This window comes from Hemitrygon akajei, chromosome 22 (genome assembly GCF_048418815.1).
Source record: "Hemitrygon akajei chromosome 22, sHemAka1.3, whole genome shotgun sequence".
Taxonomy (NCBI): domain Eukaryota; kingdom Metazoa; phylum Chordata; class Chondrichthyes; order Myliobatiformes; family Dasyatidae; genus Hemitrygon; species Hemitrygon akajei.
This window is the reverse complement of record NC_133145.1, coordinates 2,902,110-2,924,037: the sequence shown is the minus strand read 5'-3', so window position 1 is coordinate 2,924,037 and position 21,928 is coordinate 2,902,110. Positions and strand designations below refer to the sequence as shown.

The 21,928-nt window shown below is 48.7% G+C and overlaps 1 protein-coding gene across 1 annotated transcript in view; it reads right to left on the bottom strand.

Moving 5' to 3' along the window:
• The window catches only part of acsf2 (acyl-CoA synthetase family member 2), a 527,858-nt gene that overhangs the window by 390,167 nt on the left and 115,763 nt on the right, over positions 1-21,928 (bottom strand). Inside the window, 2 exon segments of the mRNA XM_073026612.1 lie at positions 11,445-11,607; positions 15,881-15,999. Coding sequence (XP_072882713.1) covers positions 11,445-11,607; positions 15,881-15,999 — 282 coding nt within the window.

Genomic DNA, 21,928 nt, shown 5'->3' with positions numbered 1-21,928 from the left:
GCGGTCACTCACTGTAAGACTGGCCAGAGGCTGAGGGGTCACTCAGTGTAAGACTGGCCAGAGGGTGAGGGGTCACTCAGTGTAAGAGCGGCCAGAGGGTGAGGGGTCACACAGTTTAAGAGAGCCAGAGGTTCAGCGGTCACTCACTGTAAGACTGGCCAGAGGGTGAGGGGTCACTCAGTGTAAGAGCGGTCAGAGGGTGAGGGGTCACTCAGTGTAAGAGCGGCCAGAGGGTGAGGGGTCTGTCAGTGTAAGTGCGGCCAGAGGGTGAGGGGTCACTCAGTGTAAGAGTGGCCAGAGGGTGAGGGGTCACTCACTGTAAGACTGGCCAGAGGGTGAGGGGTCACTCAGTGTAAGAGCGGCCAGAGGGTGAGGGGTCTGTCAGTGTAAGTGCGGCCAGAGGGTGAGGGGTCACTCAGTGTAAGAGTGGCCAGAGGGTGAGGGGTCACTCACTGTAAGACTGGCCAGAGGGTGAGGGGTCACTCAGTGTATGAGCGGCCAGAGGGTGAGGGGGCACTCACTGTAAGACTGGCCAGAGGGTGAGGGGTCACTCAGTGTAAGAGTGGCCAGAGGGTGAGGGGTCACTCACTGTAAGACTGGCCAGAGGGTGAGGGGTCACTCAGTGTATGAGCGGTCAGAGGGTGAGGGGTCACTCAGTGTAAGACTGGCCAGAGGGTGAGGGGTCACTCACTGTAAGACAAGCCAGAGGGTGAGGGGTCACTCAGTGTAAGTGCGGCCAGAGGGTGAGGCGTCACTCAGTGTAAGAGTGGCCAGAGGGTGAGGGGTCACTCGGTGTAAGACTGGCCAGAGGGTGAGGGGTCACTCACTGTAAGACCGGCCAGAGAGTGAGGGGTCACTCAGTGTAACAGCATCCAGAGGGTGAGGGGTCACTCAGTGTAAGAGTGGCCAGAGGGTGAGGGGTCACTCAGTGTAAGAGTGGCCAGAGGGTGAGGGGCCACTCACTGTAAGAGTGGCCAGAGGGTGAGGGGTCACTCACTGTAAGAGTGGCCAGAGGGTGAGGGGTCACTCTGTGTAAGAGCGGCCAGAGGGTGAGGGGCCTATCACTGTAAGAGTGGCTTGAGGGTGAGGGGTCACTCAGTGTAACAGCATCCAGAGGGTGAGGGGTCACTCACTGTAAGACTGGCCAGAGGGTGAGGGGTTACTCAGTGTAAGAGCGGCCAAAGGGTGAGGGGTCACTCAGTGTAAGAGCGGCCAGAGGGTGAGGGGTCAATCACTTTAAGACTGGCCAGAGGGTGAGGGGTCACTCAGTGTAAGAGCGGTCAGAGGGTGAGGGGTCACTCAGTGTATGAGAGCCAGAGGTTGAGGGGTCACTCACTGTAAGACTGGCCAGAGGGTGAGGGGTCACTCACTGTAAGACTGGCCAGAGGGTGAGGGGTCACTCAGTGTAAGAGCGGCCAGAGGGTGAGGGGTCACTCAGTGTAAGACTGGCCAGAGGGTGAGGGGTCACAGTGTAAGTGCGGCCATAGGGTGAGGGGTCACTCAGTGTAAGACTGGTCAGAGGGTGAGGGGACACTCAGTGTAAGAGTGGCCAGAGGGTGAGGGGTCACTCAGTGTAAGACTGGCCAGAGGGTGAGGGGTCACTCAGTGTAACAGCATCCAGAGGGTGAGGGGTCACTCACTGTAAGTCTGGCCAGAGGGTGAGGGGTCACTCAGTGTAAGAGTGGCCAGAGGGTGAGTGGTCACTCACTGTAAGACTGGCCAGAGGTTGAGGGGTCACTCACTATAAGACTGGCCAGAGGGTGAGGGGTCACTCTGTGTAAGAGCGGTCAGTGGGTGAGTGGTCACTCAGTGAAAGAGAGCCAGAGTTTGAGGGTTCACTCACTGTAAGACTGGCCAGAGGGTGAGGGTTCACTCAGTGTAAGACCGGTCAGAGGGTGAGGGGTCACTCAGTGTAACAGCGGCCAGAGGGTGAGGGGTCACTCAGTGTAAGAGTGGCCAGAGGGTGAGGGGTCACTCACTGTAAGACTGGCCAGAGGGTGAGGGGTCACTCAGTGTAAGACTGGCCAGAGGGTGAGGGGTCACTCACTGTAAGACAAGCCAGAGGGTGAGGGGTCACTCAGTGTAAGTGCGGCCAGAGGGTTAGGGGTCACTCACTGTAAGACTGGCCAGAGGGTGAGGGGTCACTCAGTGTAAGAGCGGCCAGAGGGTGAGGGGTCACTCACTGTAAGACTGGCCAGAGGGTGAGGGGTCACTCAGTGTAAGAGTGGCCAGAGGGTGAGGGGTCGCTCAGTGTAAGAGTGGGCAGAGGATGAGGGGTCACTCACTGTAAGAGTGGCCAGAGGGTGAGGGGTCACTCAGTGTAAGTGTGGCCAAAGGGTGAGGGGTCACTCAGTGTAAGACTGGCCAGAGGGTGAGGGGTCACTCAGTGTAAGAGTGGCCAGAGGTTGAGGGGTCACTCACTGTAAGACTGGCCAGAGGGTGAGGGGTCACTCACTGTAAGACTGGCCAGAGGGTGAGGGATCACTCAGTGTAAGAGCGGCCAGAGGGTGAGGGGTCACTCAGTGTAAGACTGGCCAGAGGGTGAGGGGTCACTCAGTGTAACAGTGGCCAGAGGGTGAGCGGTCACTCACTGTAAGACTGGCCAGAGGGTGAGGGGTCACTCATTGTAAGAGCGGCCAAAGGGTGAGGGGTCACTCAGTGTAAGAGCGGCCAGAAGGTGAGGGGTCAATCACTTTAAGACTGGCCAGAGGGTGAGGGGTCACTCAGTGTAAGAGCGGTCAGAGGGTGAGGGGTCACTCAATGTAAGACTGGCCAGAGGGTGAGGGGTCACTCACTGTAAGACTGGCCAGAGGGTGAGGGGTCACTCAGTGTAAGAGCGGCCAGAGGGTGAGGGGTCACTCAGTGTAAGACTGGCCAGAGGGTGAGGGGTCACTCAGTGTAAGTGCGGCCATAGGGTGAGGGGTCACTCGGTGTAAGAGCGGCCAGAGGGTGAAGGGTCACTCGGTGTAAGACTGGCCAGAGGGTGAGGGGTCACTCAGTGTAAGACTGGCCAGAGGGTGAGGGGCCACAGAGTAAGAGCAGCCAGAGGGTGAGGGGTCACTCACTGTAAGACTGGCCAGAGGGTGAGGGGTCACTCTCTTTAAGAGCGGCCAAAGGGTGAGGGGTCACTCAGTGTAAGAGCGGCCAGAGGGTGAGGGGTCACTCAGTGTAAGAGCAGCCAGAGTGTGAGGGGTCACTCACTGTAAGACTGGCCAGAGGGTGAGGGGTCACAGTGTAAGAGCGGCCAGAGGGTGAGGGGCCACTCACTGTAAGAGTGGCCAAAGGGTGAGGGGTCACAGTGTAAGAGCAGCCAGAGGGTGAGGGGTCACTCATCGTAAGACTGGCAAGAGGGTGAGGTGTCACTCAGTGTAAGAGCGGCCAGAGGGTGAGGGGCCTGTCAGTGTAAGTGCGGCCAGAGGGTGAGGGGTCACACTGTAAGACTGGCCAGAGGGTGAGGGGTCACTCAGTGTAACAGCATCCAGAGGGTGAGGGGTCACTCAGTGTAAGAGTGGCCAGAGGGTGAGGGGTCACTCAGTGTAAGAGTGGCCAGAGGGTGAGGGGCCACTCACTGTAAGAGTGGCCAGAGGGTGAGGGGTCACTCACTGTAAGAGTGGCCAGAGGGTGAGGGGTCACTCAGTGTAACAGCATCCAGAGGGTGAGGGGTCACTCAGTGTAAGAGTGGCCAGAGGCTGAGGGGTCACTCAGTGTAAGACTGGCCAGAGGGTGAGGGGCCACTCACTGTAAGAGTGGCCAGAGGGTGAGGGGTCACTCTGTGTAAGAGCGGCCAGAGGGTGAGGGGCCTATCACTGTAAGAGTGGCTTGAGGGTGAGGGGTCACTCAGTGTAACAGCATCCAGAGGGTGAGGGGTCACTCACTGTAAGACTGGCCAGAGGGTGAGGGGTTACTCAGTGTAAGAGCGGCCAAAGGGTGAGGGGTCACTCAGTGTAAGAGCGGCCAGAGGGTGAGGGGTCAATCACTTTAAGACTGGCCAGAGGGTGAGGGGTCACTCAGTGTAAGAGCGGTCAGAGGGTGAGGGGTCACTCAGTGTATGAGAGCCAGAGGTTGAGGGGTCACTCACTGTAAGACTGGCCAGAGGGTGAGGGGTCACTCACTGTAAGACTGGCCAGAGGGTGAGGGGTCACTCAGTGTAAGAGCGGCCAGAGGGTGAGGGGTCACTCAGTGTAAGACTGGCCAGAGGGTGAGGGGTCACAGTGTAAGTGCGGCCATAGGGTGAGGGGTCACTCAGTGTAAGACTGGTCAGAGGGTGAGGGGACACTCAGTGTAAGAGTGGCCAGAGGGTGAGGGGTCACTCAGTGTAAGACTGGCCAGAGGGTGAGGGGTCACTCAGTGTAAGTGCGGCCAGAGGGTGAGGGGTCACTCACTGTAAGACTGGCCAGAGGGTGAGGGGACACTCAGTGTAACAGCGGCCAGAGGGTGAGGGGTCACTCAGTGTAAGAGTGGCCAGAGGGTGAGGGGTCACTCAGTGTAAGACTGGCCAGAGGGTGAGGGGTCACTCAGTGTAACAGCATCCAGAGGGTGAGGGGTCACTCACTGTAAGTCTGGCCAGAGGGTGAGGGGTCACTCAGTGTAAGAGTGGCCAGAGGGTGAGTGGTCACTCACTGTAAGACTGGCCAGAGGTTGAGGGGTCACTCACTATAAGACTGGCCAGAGGGTGAGGGGTCACTCTGTGTAAGAGCGGTCAGTGGGTGAGGGGTCACTCAGTGAAAGAGAGCCAGAGTTTGAGGGGTCACTCACTGTAAGACTGGCCAGAGGGTGAGGGTTCACTCAGTGTAAGACCGGTCAGAGGGTGAGGGGTCACTCAGTGTAACAGCGGCCAGAGGGTGAGGGGTCACTCAGTGTAAGAGTGGCCAGAGGGTGAGGGGTCACTCACTGTAAGACTGGCCAGAGGGTGAGGGGTCACTCAGTGTAAGACTGGCCAGAGGGTGAGGGGTCACTCACTGTAAGACAAGCCAGAGGGTGAGGGGTCACTCAGTGTAAGTGCGGGCAGAGGGTGAGGGGTCACTCACTGTAAGACTGGCCAGAGGGTGAGGGGTCACTCAGTGTAAGAGCGGCCAGAGGGTGAGGGGTCACTCACTGTAAGACTGGCCAGAGGGTGAGGGGTCACTCAGTGTAAGAGTGGCCAGAGGGTGAGGGGTCGCTCAGTGTAAGAGTGGGCAGAGGATGAGGGGTCACTCACTGTAAGAGTGGCCAGAGGGTGAGGGGTCACTCAGTGTAAGTGTGGCCAAAGGGTGAGGGGTCACTCAGTGTAAGACTGGCCAGAGGGTGAGGGGTCACTCAGTGTAAGAGCGGCCAGAGGTTGAGGGGTCACTCACTGTAAGACTGGCCAGAGGGTGAGGGGTCACTCACTGTAAGACTGGCCAGAGGGTGAGGGATCACTCAGTGTAAGAGCGGCCAGAGGGTGAGGGGTCACTCAGTGTAAGACTGGCCAGAGGGTGAGGGGTCACTCAGTGTAACAGTGGCCAGAGGGTGAGCGGTCACTCACTGTAAGACTGGCCAGAGGATGAGGGGTCACTCATTGTAAGAGCGGCCAAAGGGTGAGGGGTCACTCAGTGTAAGAGCGGCTAGAGGGTGAGGGGTCACTCAGTGTAAGAGCGGTCAGAGGGTGAGGGGTCACTCACTGTAAGACTGGCCAGAGGGTGAGGGGTCACTCACTGTAAGACTGGCCAGAGGGTGAGGGGTCACTCAGTGTAAGAGCGGCCAGAGGGTGAGGGGTCACTCAGTGTAAGACTGGCCAGAGGGTGAGGGGTCACTCAGTGTAAGACTGGCCAGAGGGTGAGGGGTCACTCAGTGTAAGTGCGGCCATAGGGTGAGGGGTCACTCGGTGTAAGAGCGGCCAGAGGGTGAGGGGCCACAGAGTAAGAGCAGCCAGAGGGTGAGGGGTCACTCACTGTAAGACTGGCCAGAGGGTGAGGGGTCACTCTCTTTAAGAGCGGCCAAAGGGTGAGGGGTCACTCAGTGTAAGAGCGGCCAGAGGGTGAGGGGTCACTCAGTGTAAGAGCAGCCAGAGTGTGAGGGGTCACTCACTGTAAGACTGGCCAGAGGGTGAGGGGTCACAGTGTAAGAGCGGCCAGAGGGTGAGGGGCCACTCACTGTAAGAGTGGCCAAAGGGTGAGGGGTCACAGTGTAAGAGCAGCCAGAGGGTGAGGGGTCACTCATCGTAAGACTGGCAAGAGGGTGAGGTGTCACTCAGTGTAAGAGCGGCCAGAGGGTGAGGGGCCTGTCAGTGTAAGTGCTGCCAGAGGGTGAGGGGTCACAGTGTAAGACTGGCCAGAGGGTGAGGGGTCACTCAGTGTAAGTGCGGCCAGAGGGTGAGGGGTCACTCACTGTAAGACTGGCCAGAGGGTGAGGGGTCAGTCAGTGTAAGAGCGGCCAGAGGGTGAGGGGACACAGTGTAAGACTGGCCAGAGGGTGGGGGGTTACTCAGTGTAAGAGTGGCCAAAGGGTGAGGGGTCACTCAGTGTAAGAGTGGCCAGAGAATGAGGGATCAAATCAGTGTAAAGGCACCCAGAGGGTGAGAGGTCACAGTGTAGAGTGGGCAGAAGGTGAGGGTTCACTCATTGTGAGAGCAGGCAGCAGATGGTCAGTGCAGGAACAGTCAGTGGATAAAATTTAGCTCATGGCCATAATAGTCAGTGGGTGAGGTGTTACTGAGACTCAACATCCAGTGGATGAGGTGTTACTGAGGCTGAACATCCAGTGGTTGAGGTGTTACTGAGGCTGAACATCCAGTGGGTGAGGTGTTACTGAGGCTGAACAGGCAGAGGGTGAGGTGTTACTGAGACTCAACATCCAGTGGATGAGGTGTTACTGAGGCTGAACATCCAGTGGATGAGGTGTTACTGAGGCTGAACATCCAGTGGGTGAGGTGTTACTGAGGCTGAACATCCAGTGGATGAGGTGTTACTGAGACTGAACATCCAGTGTATGAGTTGTTACTGAGGCTGAACAGCCAGAGGGTGAGATGTTACTGAGACTGAACATCCAGTTGGTGAGGTGTTACTGAGACTGAACGTCCAGTGGATGAGGTGTTACTGAGACTCAACATCCAGTGAGTGAGGTGTTACTGAGGGTGAACATCCAGTGGATGAGGTGTTACTGAGGCTGAACATCCAGTGGGTGAGGTGTTACTGAGGCTGAACATCCAGTGGATGAGGTGTTACTGAGGCTGAACAGCCAGAGGGTGAGGTGTTACTGAGACTCAACATCCAGTGGATGAGGTGTTACTGAGGCTGAACATCCAGTGGATGAGGTGTTACTGAGGCTGAACATCCAGTGGGTGAGGTGTTACTGAGGCTGAACATCCAGTGGATGAGATGTTACTGAGACTGAACATCCAGTGTATGAGTTGTTACTGAGGCTGAACAGCCAGAGGGTGAGGTGTGACTGAGACTCAACATCCAGTGGTTGAAGTGTTACTGAGGCTGAACAGCCAGAGGGCGAGGTGTTACTGAGACTGAACATCCAGTGGATGAGGTGTTCCTGAAACTCTACATCCAGTGGTTGAGGTGTTACTGAGGCTGAACATCCAGTGGACGAGGCGTTACTGAGGCTGAACAGCCAGAGGGTGAGGTGTTACTGAGACTCAACATCCAGTGGATGAGGTGTTACTGAGACTCAACATCCAGTGGGTGAGGTGTTACTGAGACTGAACATCCAGTGGATGAGGTGTTCCTGAAACTCTACATCCAGTGGTTGAGGTGTTACTGAGGCTGAACATCCAGTGGATGAGGTGTTCCTGAAACTCTACATCCAGTGGTTGAGGTGTTACTGAGACTGAACATCTAGTGGATGAGGTGTTACTGAGACTCAACATCCAGTGGGTGAGATGTTACTGAGGGTGAACATCCAGTGGATGAGGTGTTACTGAGACTCAACATCCAGTGGGTGAGGTGTTACTGAGACTCAACATCCAGTGGGTGAGATATTACTGAGGCTGAACATCCAGTGGATGAGGTGTTACTGAGACTGAACATCCAGTGTATGAGTTGTTACTGAGGCTGAACAGCCAGAGGGTGAGATGTTACTGAGACTGAACATCCAGTTGGTGAGGTGTTACTGAGACTGAACGTCCAGTGGATGAGGTGTTACTGAGACTCAACATCCAGTGAGTGAGGTGTTACTGAGGGTGAACATCCAGTGGATGAGGTGTTACTGAGGCTGAACATCCAGTGGGTGAGGTGTTACTGAGGCTGAACATCCAGTGGATGAGGTGTTACTGAGGCTGAACAGCCAGAGGGTGAGGTGTTACTGAGACTCAACATCCAGTGGATGAGGTGTTACTGAGGCTGAACATCCAGTGGATGAGGTGTTACTGAGGCTGAACATCCAGTGGGTGAGGTGTTACTGAGGCTGAACATCCAGTGGATGAGATGTTACTGAGACTGAACATCCAGTGTATGAGTTGTTACTGAGGCTGAACAGCCAGAGGGTGAGGTGTGACTGAGACTCAACATCCAGTGGTTGAAGTGTTACTGAGGCTGAACAGCCAGAGGGCGAGGTGTTACTGAGACTGAACATCCAGTGGATGAGGTGTTCCTGAAACTCTACATCCAGTGGTTGAGGTGTTACTGAGGCTGAACATCCAGTGGACGAGGCGTTACTGAGGCTGAACAGCCAGAGGGTGAGGTGTTACTGAGACTCAACATCCAGTGGATGAGGTGTTACTGAGACTCAACATCCAGTGGGTGAGGTGTTACTGAGACTGAACATCCAGTGGATGAGGTGTTCCTGAAACTCTACATCCAGTGGTTGAGGTGTTACTGAGGCTGAACATCCAGTGGATGAGGTGTTCCTGAAACTCTACATCCAGTGGTTGAGGTGTTACTGAGACTGAACATCTAGTGGATGAGGTGTTACTGAGACTCAACATCCAGTGGGTGAGATGTTACTGAGGGTGAACATCCAGTGGATGAGGTGTTACTGAGACTCAACATCCAGTGGGTGAGGTGTTACTGAGACTCAACATCCAGTGGGTGAGATATTACTGAGGCTGAACATCCAGTGGGTGAGGTGTTACTGAGGCTGGACAGCCAGAGGGTGAGGTGTTACTGAGACTCAACATCCAGTGGGTGAGGTGTTACTGAGACTCAACATCCAGTGGGTGAGATATTACTGAGGCTCAACATCCAGTGGGTGAGATGTTACTGAGACTCAACATCCAGTGGGTGATATGTTACTGACACTCAACATCCAGTGGGTGAGGTGTTACTGAGACTCAACATCCAGTGGGTGAGGTTACTGAGACTCAACATCCAGTGGGTGAGGTGTTACTGAGACTCACCATCCAGTGGGTGAGGTGTTACTGAGACTCAACATCCAGTGGGTGAGGTGTTCCTGAGACTCAACATCCAGTGGGTGAGGTGTTACTGAGGCTGAACATCCAGTGGGTGAGATGTTACTGACACTCAACATCCAGTGGGTGAGGTGTTACTGACACTCAACATTCAGTGGATGAGGTGTTACTGAGACTAAGAGTGGCCAGTGATTGAGGTGTTATTGAGGCAACCCTCTTTACACATCCTGGGGTGAGAAATTGTATGAAAGGGACACAGCTACTTTTAAACATCCTGGAATGTACCATTTTCTGGCAGTTCTCACTCATTTCACTGAGGCCTGGGGAGCTCATTCTCTTGCAGTGAGGATAAAGACAGAGTGAAGTGAACAAATGCACGAGATGACCGCTGAGTCATTCACCATTCTGATTTGGAGATCTGTCCATCTCCACAGCTTCATTAGCTCTGAGCTAAATCCTGTGACTCCCTTCACAGAAGCACTAGAATGGTTCAGGAAGGAAGCTCAGGGGCACCTTGTGATGCGCAAACCACGCAGCCTCGATCCCAAGTCGAATAGAAAGAAGGTGACTAACCAATCTGACTCCCAGCGGATTCTAATGGGGCTCTGTCACTCAGGAGAATTTAAACTGGGCTACTGTATCATGAAGATTATTTTGCAGTTCCTAGGGACAGATACAGGAGCCAAGCAGCCCAGTGGGATTACTGTTTCCTCACTGTTCAATAAACTTTCATCCCTTACCCTTCAAAGTTGACAGCCAATCCCTCCAATTACAGCATTCCTGAAGAATTTCTCTATTCCTTTTTCTTTGTAATTTATTTTTTATTGGTTCATCATCAAATAAACATTTCCATAAGATGTATTTCAGACATTGTACATACATATCATATAATCATATATGCTACAAATCTCCACATAATATTTATCTGAGGTATACACTTATAGAAAAGAGAAGAAAGAAAGAACAAGTGAAAGGAAAAAATGATGTACAAGTAGGGAGTGATCTTTTTTTACAACATATTCATTGATTTGTGAGAATAAAATCAGGCCTGTGAAGTGTTATGTAGTTAAACCATCTTCCCAGTAGGAATCAAATTGTTCCAACTTATGATTAACAGATGCTGTTATCTTCTCCATTTTGTAAATGTCCATTGTAATTTCCATCCATGTGTTTAAAGTTGGGCTCTCCTGTGATAGTCATTTCCTGGTAAGGGTCTTTTTACCAGCCACCAACAGTATATTTATTAAATATTTAACTCTTTTCAACCATTCTTGAGGTATATACCCAAAATAAATGGTCTTACTTTCTAAGGGTGTTTCACATTTAAAGATGTCTTGTAGGGCATTGTGTATCCCACTCCAATAGTCTTTGATAACAGGGCAATCCCAGAAAATATGAAAACACAAAATGCTGGCAGAACTCAGCAGGCCAGACAGCATCTATGGGAGGAGGTAGTGACGAAGTTTTGGGCCGAAACCCTTCATCAGGAAATATGATAATGATTTGCATTTTGACTTCCACAATTTCTCCAGCAAACAGGGAGGTTACTATTATAATGGGATTTCTGAGAGGGTGTAATAAAATACCTTATCAAGTTTTTCCATCCAAACCCCCTCCATTTCTGTGAACTGGTACACTTCCATTGATACCTCCAGATTATTGTCCATTCTTTCTCAGATATAATTATCCCCCCTTCCTTCTCCCATTTTGTTTTAATGTATGAAAGAATTTCTCTATACCAAGCTATACTCTATTCTAAAAACTTCTTAAGTCTTTGCCCTGATGTGATGTTAAGTGAAATTCAATCACTTTGCAAACTTAACACCTCTGTCTTGTCATCCTCACTCGGCCTATCTGTGACCGTGGCATCTTTCAGTACTGCAGTTCAAGAAAGCAGCCTCGTTTTCTCAGTCCACATGAGAACAATGTACCGGTCTCGCGAGTGAAGCCCACACCACAGAATGAATGAAGAAAAGCTCTTCTACGTTCTATTCCTAAAATCACAAGTTCTTTAGTGACGCTCTTTCCTGTTCAACCACCAGAAATCCAATGACCCTCTGTCCCTCCATTATCTGTCAGTTTTATTAAACATTTTGGCCGAGTTTAGAGTATGAATATAAAGATGGCTTACCGAAGTAAAGAGGATGTTTATTGGGTCATCAAAGGAAATCTTCTTCTGCATGTTTAACAATTGCTCATGGTGGCTGCTGGAAGCTGCTTCAAACACTTCCTTAAAGCTGAATGTTCCAGGGAGTTTGTCTCCAATCATAATGACTGACCTGAGGTCAGGGAGTCTAAACAAGCACAAAGCAAATTCATCATCTAAACCACAATTCTCCAACACTGACTGAATTTACCATGGCATCAACATTGGACGGCTGGGAATTGACACTGGGCGGCTGGGAATAGACACTGGGCGGCTGGGAATAGACACTGGGCGGCTGGGAATTGACACTGGGCAGCTGGGAATAGGCACTGGGCGGCTGGGAATAGACACTGGGCGGCTGGGAATAGACACTGGGCGGCTGGGAATAGACACTGGGTGGCTGGGAATAGACACTGGGTGGCTGGGAATAGGCATTGGGCAGCTGGGAATAGACACTGGACGGCTGGGAATAGGCACTGGACGGCTGGGAATAGGCATTGGACGGCTGGGAATAGACAGTGGATGGCTGGAATAGGCACTGGGCAGCTGGGATTAGGCACTGGACGGCTAGGAATAGGCACTGGATGGCTAGGATTAGGCACTGGATGGCTGGAACAGGCACTGGACGGCTGGAACAGGCACTGGTCTTTCAAGTCTCAGTCGGTGGATACAGTATCCTGTTTTGAATGAAACCCCTTCTGGGTAACACGAGTTTCCTCTCCTGCAATCCCATTAGCTGACATGGTGAATAGGAATAAAGGGTGGACACGAAGTACACTGCAGATGCTATGGTGAAATCAACACGTACAAACAAGTTGGAGGAACTCAGCTGCATCTGTTGAAACGAGCAGTCAACTTTCACTCTGCCTCCTCCTCCAGCTGCCTATCACCTCTCTCATGATTCTGCCTCCTTCTACTACCCATAGTGCTTTCCCCTTACATTCCTTCTTCACCTCTCCTGCCTATCCCCTCCCTGCTTCCCCTCCCCCACCCCTTGATCTTTCCTCTGATTGGTTTTTCACCTGGCACATTCCACCCTCCCCCCCACCGTCTTTATAGGGCCTCTGCCCCCTCCTTCTTCAGTCCTGACGAAGGGTCTCGGCCCGAAACGTTGACTGCTCATTTCAACGGATCCTGCCCAACCTGCTGAGTTCCTCCAGCTTGTTTGTAGGAATGAAAGGTGGCTGCTCGAGGCCGAGAGGAGATGAAATGGGGTTTAGTGTAGGAGCTTGATCACTTGGACAGAAAAGTGGCAGGTGGAATTAATTCTGGTCATGTCAGCATCGGGGATGTTGAAAAGACTTAAAATGGGAGGAGGTTACGGTGTGGAGGGGAAGAGGGATGCAGGTCCTTCTGAGGTCAATACCAGTTTTCCCCACTGTCCATCACAGCCCCCACCTCGTCTCACCGATCACCTGGTCCTATCCCTTCACCCATCTTCTCATTCTGGCTTCTGCAACCCTTTCCAGCCCTGATGAAGAGCTTCAGCCTGAAATACCAAGTGCTTATTCACCTCTGTAGACCTGCTGAGCTGGTCCAGTATGGTGTACAGTGTTACACAGTGACATGCCTACATTCCTGTCAGTTTCCTCTCCCCTAGGCTCTGCCACTCACCTACGCCGATTGTCGCTTGGGATGCGGTGAAAATTCACAAAGTGCAAGCACATGGACAATGCCCAGAGTCAGGAAGTCTGGTGTTGGGAGCTACACTCTGCACCTCTGAGCTGGTCCAGTATGGTGTACAGTGTTACACAGTGATATGCCTACATTCCCACCAGTTTCCTCTCCCCACTCACATGGACAATGCCCAGAGTCAGGATGTCTGGTGTTGGGAGCTACACTCTGCACCTCTGAGCTGGTCCAGTATGGTGTACAGTGTTACACAGTGATATGCCTACATTCCCATCAGTTTCCTCTCCCCACTCACATGGACAATGCCCAGAGTCAGGATGTCTGGCACCTCCTGTGTTGCCCTTTCAAATAAAGATATGGGATGCTGTCCTGTACAGAGAGATGAGCAGGTTACACTGGAACTGAGCTTAAATTGGACTGTAGCTCGGGTACTGCCATTGTGGGAAAGATGCCAAGGTAACCACATTGTGGGAAAAAGGACAATGCAGAGATATGTGAAGGTATTTTCAGGACTAGGACACTGCAAATGGGAGAAACCTCAGCTTCAGCCTATTCCCCAGAAACGGAGTCACTATCACTAATGACTGACCCATGGCAGAACCAGTCAGTCTTGACATAGAGGGAGTTACAGATATCAATACTGAGTCTGAAACACTACAACATGCCCAAAACAGAAGGTTTAGCACTAGTCCTTGAGCTTGGGCTTTGTTTCTCTGGTGGAGGAGACTACGTGGTGAAGGCCAAATGCGGTACATTGGACTGGAAAATACACACGTTAATCGCTGTTTCACTTGGAAAGACTGGTGGGAAGTGAAGAGATCTTGTATCTCTCATGGTTGCACAGGAAAATGCTCTAAGGTGGTAAGTGGTTCTGAACCTTGGACTGAACTCTACAGCTTCAGGTAGCTCCCTCTATCTGTAGCAGAGCCGGCCAGTTCCCTTTTCATGTTTTCTCCCTCATTCACTTACTAACCAGATTGCTTCACCAGTAGCCTACTCCCATGTGAACTCAGGCCTCACTCTCTCCTGATCGTCTGATCCATTCTGCCCACTTTAATGTTAAACTGCTGCCCTTCTGTCTGGCTCCTCCATCACAGGATGTTCTCTCTCTGCCCCACACAGATACCTTGACCTTACTACCCTTTACAGGAGTAAAGTTTGGTCAGTGCTGTCATAAGTCATCTTTTGTGGCCTATTCCTCCCCAGCTGAGGCACTGGAACGAACTGGGGTCATTCGAATCAGCAGCTGTCACCAGCTCCGTGCAAATTGCTACAAAGACACTGGACTTCAGTTGCAGATTTCAGCACCGACGTTCAACTTGGCAGCTTGGACCTGGCTGAGAACTGAAGACCTGTACTAATCAACCGGCTGGAATGTTTGCTGACACAGTCTGAGGCAACCACCTGCTCCAAGTAGGCCCCAAAAAAAGTGTGGTGGCCTGCCTCAGTGACCTTGTCCAGCAGCACACTGTGATCAAGTGTCTTGAGATGTTGATGATGAAACATATCAACTCCTGCCTGAGAAGAGACCTGGATCATCTGCTCTAATTTGCCTACTGACACAACAGTATTGCCTCTTCACTCAGCCCTGGAATATCTGGACAGTGAAAATGCATACATCCGGACATTCTGGCTTGACAACAGCACAGCAGTTGACAACATCACTCCCTCAAAACTAATCTATAAGAACCAAGATCTAGGCCTTGATGTCTCCTTGTGCAATTGAATCCTCGATGTCCTCACTTGTAGACTGCAATCAGCCTGCATTGACAATGAAATCTCCACAATCACCACCAGCACAGATGCAGCACAAGGCTGAATGTTTAAGCTTTCTGCTCTAATCGCTTGATGCTAAGTAAATACTGCCCGGTGTGTACCAATGCCATATTCATGTTTGCTGACACCACCACAATTGTTGGCCAAATCAAAAATGGAGATGGATCAGCATATAGAGGGAAACTGAAAATCTGGTTGAATGGTGCCACAACAACATCCTCCAAACCACAGAGCTAAGAGAGGAGTGAACCCGAGGACCGTGAGCCAGTGCTCATTAGGGGATTGAAGATGAAGAGGATCAGTAACATGGCAATACCATATCAGAGGACCTGTCCTGGGACCATCACAAAGAAGGAAGAACAGCGCCTCTACTTTCCCAGAAGTTTGCACAGATTTGAAATATCATCAAAAATTTGACAGACTTCTATAGATGTGCAGTAGAGGGCATCATGGCCTGGTATGAAAACACCAATACCTATGAATGGAAAAGTAGTGGAGGTAACCCAGTTCTTCACAGGAAAACCCATAGAACACATCTGCGTGGAATGCTGCCACAGGAAAGCAGCATCCATCATCAAGGATCCCCACCATCCAGGCCAAGCTCTCTGCTCACTGCTGCCATTGGGAAGGAGGTACAGGAGCCTTAGGTCCCACGCTACCAAGTTCAGGAACAGTTATTACTTGTAAGCCATCAGGCTCCTGAACCAACATAGATAACTTCACTCACCTCAGCACTAAACTGATCCACAAACTGTGGACTCACTTTCAAGAACTCTACAACTCATGTTCTCAATATTATTTAATATTTTATTATTATTATTATTATTTATTTTTACTTGTAATTGCACCATTTCTCTTCTTTTGCACTTCAGTTGTTTGTCCATTTTTGTTTGTGTGCAGATTTTCATTGATCCCATTGTGTTTCTTTGTATTAACTGTGAATGCCCACAAGAAAATGACAGGAGATGGTGACATGTCCATACTTTGTCCTTTGAGTTAATGAGTGGTGTTACCTGTTACTCCTGAGATCCCCAGCCGTGGCCTTCTCCAGCTCTGGACAGATCTGCTTAAGGATGTTGTAGTACTTTTGGGTTTTAAAGGTTAGGGGGCAGACCAGTGCCTTGCAGTCAACCTGTTTAGAGAAATGGACACATGAAGCAGTTCAGGTCACCACAGCAAGTTTCTCTGTACTGCCAGCTGGGACAGGAAATCAGACACGGCAGAACCAAGGCAGCTCCAGGCTGGTCACCTCAATTCCAGACCAAAAGGTTCAAAGGTTGAATTTAATGTCAGAGAAATGTATACAATATACATCCTGAAATGCTTTTTCTTAACAAACATCCACGAAAACAGAGAAGCGCCCCAAAGAATGAAAAGCAGTGAGAACCCCAAAGTCCCCCCCAGCTCCCCCCTCCAGTGCATAAGCGGGAGCAAGCAACAATTCCCGCCTCCCCCCACCAGCAAAAAAAAGCGCATCAGTACTGTCACGGAGCCTAAGCAACAGCAAAGACACAGACCAAAGTTACCCCAAAGGCTTCACATTTCATCCGACATTCGACAACCCACAGGTTCTCTCTCTCTCCCTGGCAAGGGAGAGGGAGGTATCCTCCATTTTCACAGCAAGCAGGAGACATAACAACAACCCACTGGTTTATGATGCTAACAGTCCGTTTTGTCGCTTTTTCTAACTCTGTGTCCGAAGATTGCAAAGACCTCGGGTCTTCGGGCCCACGGTGAAAGATTTTCCGGCCTCCCTGACGACACACGAGTCTCTGGCTGTGAAACCGACCCTCAATCTGCCCATCTCCAGAGCCCTGAGATCTTAGGCTTCTGAACACGATTGAAATTCTCAGGCCAAACCCTTAGCATGTTGAATAGCGGCCAGTCGTGGAACAAAAGGCATAGAAACAGAAATAGGGCACCTAGACCATTGAGTCTGCTCTGCCATTCAATTGTAAAGGGGGTTTCTTCTTTTTCTGTTACTGTGTATGTTAATCAAAATGGCTTCTTTGTTTTGTTAAAAGCAGGAATGCTTCTTTGTTGCGAGAGAGTGCTGGAAGCTTGTTTGGGTTAAAATTTACTGATAACGAGAATTGTATTCCTTTGTAAACCAATTGGGATTAATGTTGTTCTTTCTTCTGAGTCTGTAAGCTATTGTTGGCGGGCTTTTGGGGAGATCAGCATGAGGGGGTGAGAGAGAGAGGACGCGATGCTGTAAACGGGGCGAGGAATGGACCCCAAGCGGGAGTCCAAGGCCAGGAGGTACCCTGAGGAGAGGAGACGAAGATAGATGTGCTTGGTTGACCACTTCGGATGGTCCTGAGCTGCGAGTCGAGGAGTTCGGAGGGGATCGAATGGTGGCCAGAAGACTTCAGTAATTGAGCTCCAACAGTTGTGCACGAAGTGGTTTGGATTTTGATAAGTTTGGCGCCTTTTCTTTATTTTCTTTTCCTTCATATATACTGTATCGTAATTAATCACTTAGTTATAGTAATCTTTATAAATTGTACTCATTTAATCGCATATGGTGTACTGGCTGTTATTTGGTGAGGCGGGGACATCACACAGCATCCACACCGGCTGATTACCCAGTTTGGCGGGGCCGACGGCTGCTCCCCCTAGACGAGAACGAGCTGAGCGAGCCTGAGGCGACCCAGGGGGTTACATTGTGGGGGCTCATCCGGGATACTCAATGTAACCCCATGGGTCGCCTCAGGCTCGCTCAGCTCGTTCTCGTCTAGGGGGAGCAGCCTTCGGCCCCGCCAAACTGGGTAATCAGCCGGTGTGGATGCTGTGTGATGTCCCCGCCTCACCAAATAACAGCCAGTACACCATATGCGATTAAATGAGTACAATTTATAGTAATCTTACTATAACTAAGTGATTAATAACGATACAGTACAAAGGAATACAATTCTTGTTATCAGTAAATTTTAACCCAAACAAGCTTCCAGCACTCTCTCGCAACAAAGAAGCATTCCTACTTTTAACAAAACAAAGAAGCCATTTTGATTAACATACACAGTAACAAAGAAAAAAGAAGAAACCCCCTTTACACTATCATGGCTGATCTGTTTTTCTCAACCCAATTCTCCTGCTTTCTTCTTGACATCCACATTAATCAAGAACCCATCAACCTGTTTTAAATACACCCAATGACTTGGCCTCCACATCCATCTGAGGCAATGAGTTTCACAGATTCGCCACCCTCTAGCTAAAGAAATTCCTCTTCAACGTTTTCTAAAGGGACATAGTTCTATTCTGAGGCTGTGGCCTCTGGTCCTAGACTCTCCACTATTGGAAACATTAATATTCTTTCAACATTTGATCATGGTTAATTTACATTTCAGGTTTGATTTTACTGTCCTTGTGTCCGATAAAAGCAGACAGCAGACTGGCTGGAAACTGGTCTAATAGGACTCCAAAGCAGTAGCAGCTGTATCCAGTAATGGCCTGGGCTCTGGGCTCAGCAACCTGCTCGGTCCATATCTCCTTACAATACGAGCCAGCCAACCCATTTTGTCTATGCCAGCATGGACGGCCACTGTTCCCTCTAGGTTGTGAGGGTGCTCAGCTGTGCAGGATTTGAAATGCTCCTGCAAACACTGCTGTACCGCTGAAATTTTCTTTCATATAATGTTAATGTAAATATGACATTATGTTGTTACGAACCAGTGGTCGTTTACTAGGACTGTTTCTTTAAGAGCGTCTGAGTGAGGCAGGACTATGACGTCAGTCACAGGCTGACACTGCTGACTGTGGACTTAAACAGAGAGAGAGAGAGACAGACAGACAGAGAGACAGAGAGAGAGAGACAGAGAGACAGAGAGAGAGACAGAGAGAGAGACAGAGAGACAGAGACAGAGAGAGAGAGAGAGACAGAGAGAGAGAGACAGAGAGAAAGAGAGACAGAGAGAGAGAGACAGAGAGAGACAGAGAGAGAGACAGAGAGACAGAGAGAGAGAGAGAGAGACAGAGAGAGACAGACACAGAGAGAGAGAGAGAGAGAGAGAGAGAGAGAGAGAGAGAGAGAGAGAGAGAGAGAGAGAGAGAGAGAGAGACACAGAGAGAGAGACAGAGACAGGTGAAGCCGGAAACTTCAGCTTGTCACAGCCGAGGCTTGGAACTCTCCTATGGCCACAAGGGTGGGTTGATCACTGGCACACAGAGCATCACGGAAAAGTGACTGTCACTTCGTATAATCCATAGGAGTGGATTTTGGAATCTCCTGTGGGACCATTTCTGTAGCCCTTGCCTGGGTATGTTGTGTGGTAACCACTCGAAGATGATATTCCTGTGATGGGTCGCTTTTGGTGATAATTCATATGTGGATTTGTAACGACTTGACAGACAAGATCTTCGACGACTATTATCTCATTTTACCAGCGTGGAACCTGTGGAATTCAACGTGAATCGCCCTCTCTCTACATTCCACTCTGAATTACAAAATCTCTCTCCAATCATCATTTATTCTGTGGATTACTGAACTGTACTAATTTGTCATCTTAAGTCTTTAATAACTATTCCTAAGCTTGATAGTTACATACCCACCCATAACACTGTTAACTTTTGTTTATATTGGTTGTTACTATATTATAAGTAGATACTAATAAATATAGTGGTTTTAACATTAAAACCTGACTTAATATGAAATCTCTTGCTGCTGATTTGTTTCTAAAATGTTACAGTTCATAACAATGTTAATATAACTGTGAAAACCCTGTAATTAATTATGTGTTAATGCATATATTCCACAAATTTCCTAAATAATAAACATACCACACCTTTACTTTGAAACATTTTACAGGTTCAACATATCTACATTGTTAGAGTTTCAAGTTACAACACTGTTACAAATAGTGACAATAAATACAGAATGGAAGTTGGTAGCTCATTGTTAATAAATGGCCAGCCTGCTAATTACCAATGGCATCTAGTCAAAACATATTACTTTTGCCATTATGTCTGTCAGTTGTTTTGACTGCCTGACATTGTTTACTTGTGTTGTGAGTTGTGGTTTGTATTTGATGTGAAAAATTCTATATTTTGACTTTTTTGGTAAATAACATAGAAACATAGAAAACCTACAGCACAATACAGGCCCTTCAGCCCACAAAGTTGTGCTGAACATGTCCCTACCTTAGAAATTACTAGGCTTACTTATAGCCTAGGAAGAAAGCCAATAAAAGAGGGTAGGAGGGTTAGGGTCCTTCCATTTAAGTAAAATGGCTTTCCTAGCCAATAAGGTTGAAAAGGCTATCATCCGCTGAGCAGAATCAGGAATATATCCTGCTTCCGATGGAATAATCCCAAAAATAGCTGTAAATAAGTTTGGTTGTAAAACCAGATCCTGTTGCAAGGACGTGTCTGCGGGGGGAGCTCAAGTGCTGGACACAGGCACGGAGGCAGGATCAAGAGGCGCTAGCACAGTTGCCAGCGTGGAATAGATATCCAGGAGGGTTTTGACACAGAGATAAGGTTCACGTAGAGAATCCAGGAAAACGATGTGGAACTTAGGACTGACGGTCCTAAAGAACCATGAAACGAGGTTACTCATACAAGAGTCGACCAACGAACTGGCAGCTCCTTGTTGTGATTCCAGGGTTTTTAATCCTGCATTTACTGATGGGAAGCAGGTGTGTGTAATTCGCTGAATTGGGAACAATTGGAAATCAGGCGAGGGGATTTAAGGCTCAATTCAAGAGGTAATGGGGAATTGCCAGATAGGACCATGCCAGATCCAGCACTTTTTATCAGGTTTTAAAAACATCTTTCCAAAAATTCTCCAACTTTATGCAAGACCAAAACATGTGAGTTAAAGTGGCCACCTGAGTATTACATCTATCACAAATAGGGTTAATATTGGGAAAAATGCGGGCTAATTTATCCTTTGACATATGTGCCCGATGCACCACCCTGAACTGTATCAAGAAATGATGGGCACAAATATATGAAGTATTTACCAGATGAAAAATTTTACTCCATTGACAGTAACTCTTGAAATTCCAATTCCCAGGCAGCTTTAATTTTATCGTTAGATACCATTCATAAATTCAATAACCATTTATAAATTGTAGCTATTGATCCTTTTTAGAGTGGTTTAACCTGGAAGAGGATATCTATTATATTAGATGGATAAGCGGAGGGATAATTTGGAAGCAAGGTATGTAAAAATCCCTAATTTGTAAATATCTAAAAAAGTGTACATTGGATAAATCAAATTTATCCACTAGCTGAGTAAAAGACATTAAACAATCCCTATAAACAAATCCAAAAAAGTTATTATTCCTTTGGTTTTCCAAATTAAAAAAGCCTGATCTGAAACTAATGGTTTAAAAAATAGTTATGATATATTTTACCAGAAAGGACAATATTATTTAATTCAAAAAATCTGCGAAGCTGAAACCAAATTCTTAATGTATGTTTAAAAATAGGATTGAGGTCTTGTCTACCAAACCTAGAGAGCAGAAAAGGAAGAGGAGCTCCCAGTAAAGAGGCCAATGAATACCCCTACACCGAGTTTTTCTCCAATTCCACCCATAAAGGACAGTCATATATATCTGAATAATGAATCCAACAGGTAATATATCGAATATTAATTGCCCAGTAGTACAGTCTAAGATTTAGTAAAGCCATACCACCGTCCTTCCTTAACTTCTGCAATAAAGATTTACTCAATCTAGGATTTTTATTGTTCCAAATATAGGATAAAATTTTAAAGTCTATTCTGTCAAAAAACTGTTTTCGAACAAATGAAGGAACTGCTTGAAATATATATAAGAATTTCGGTAGAACTATCATTTTAAGAGCATTAATCTGACCAATTAATGATAGTGTCATAGGAGACCATTTTGAAAGTGTTTGCTGGGTAAAATCAATTAATGGGAGAAAATTATATTTATACAGATCTTTAAAATTCTTTGTAACTTTAATACCAAGATAAGTAAATTGATTTTTAGCAATACTAAAAGGTAATTGCTCATACTGATCCAAATGATTATTACTGGGAAATAACTCACTTTTGTATAAATTTATCTTATATCCAGAAAAACTACCAGATT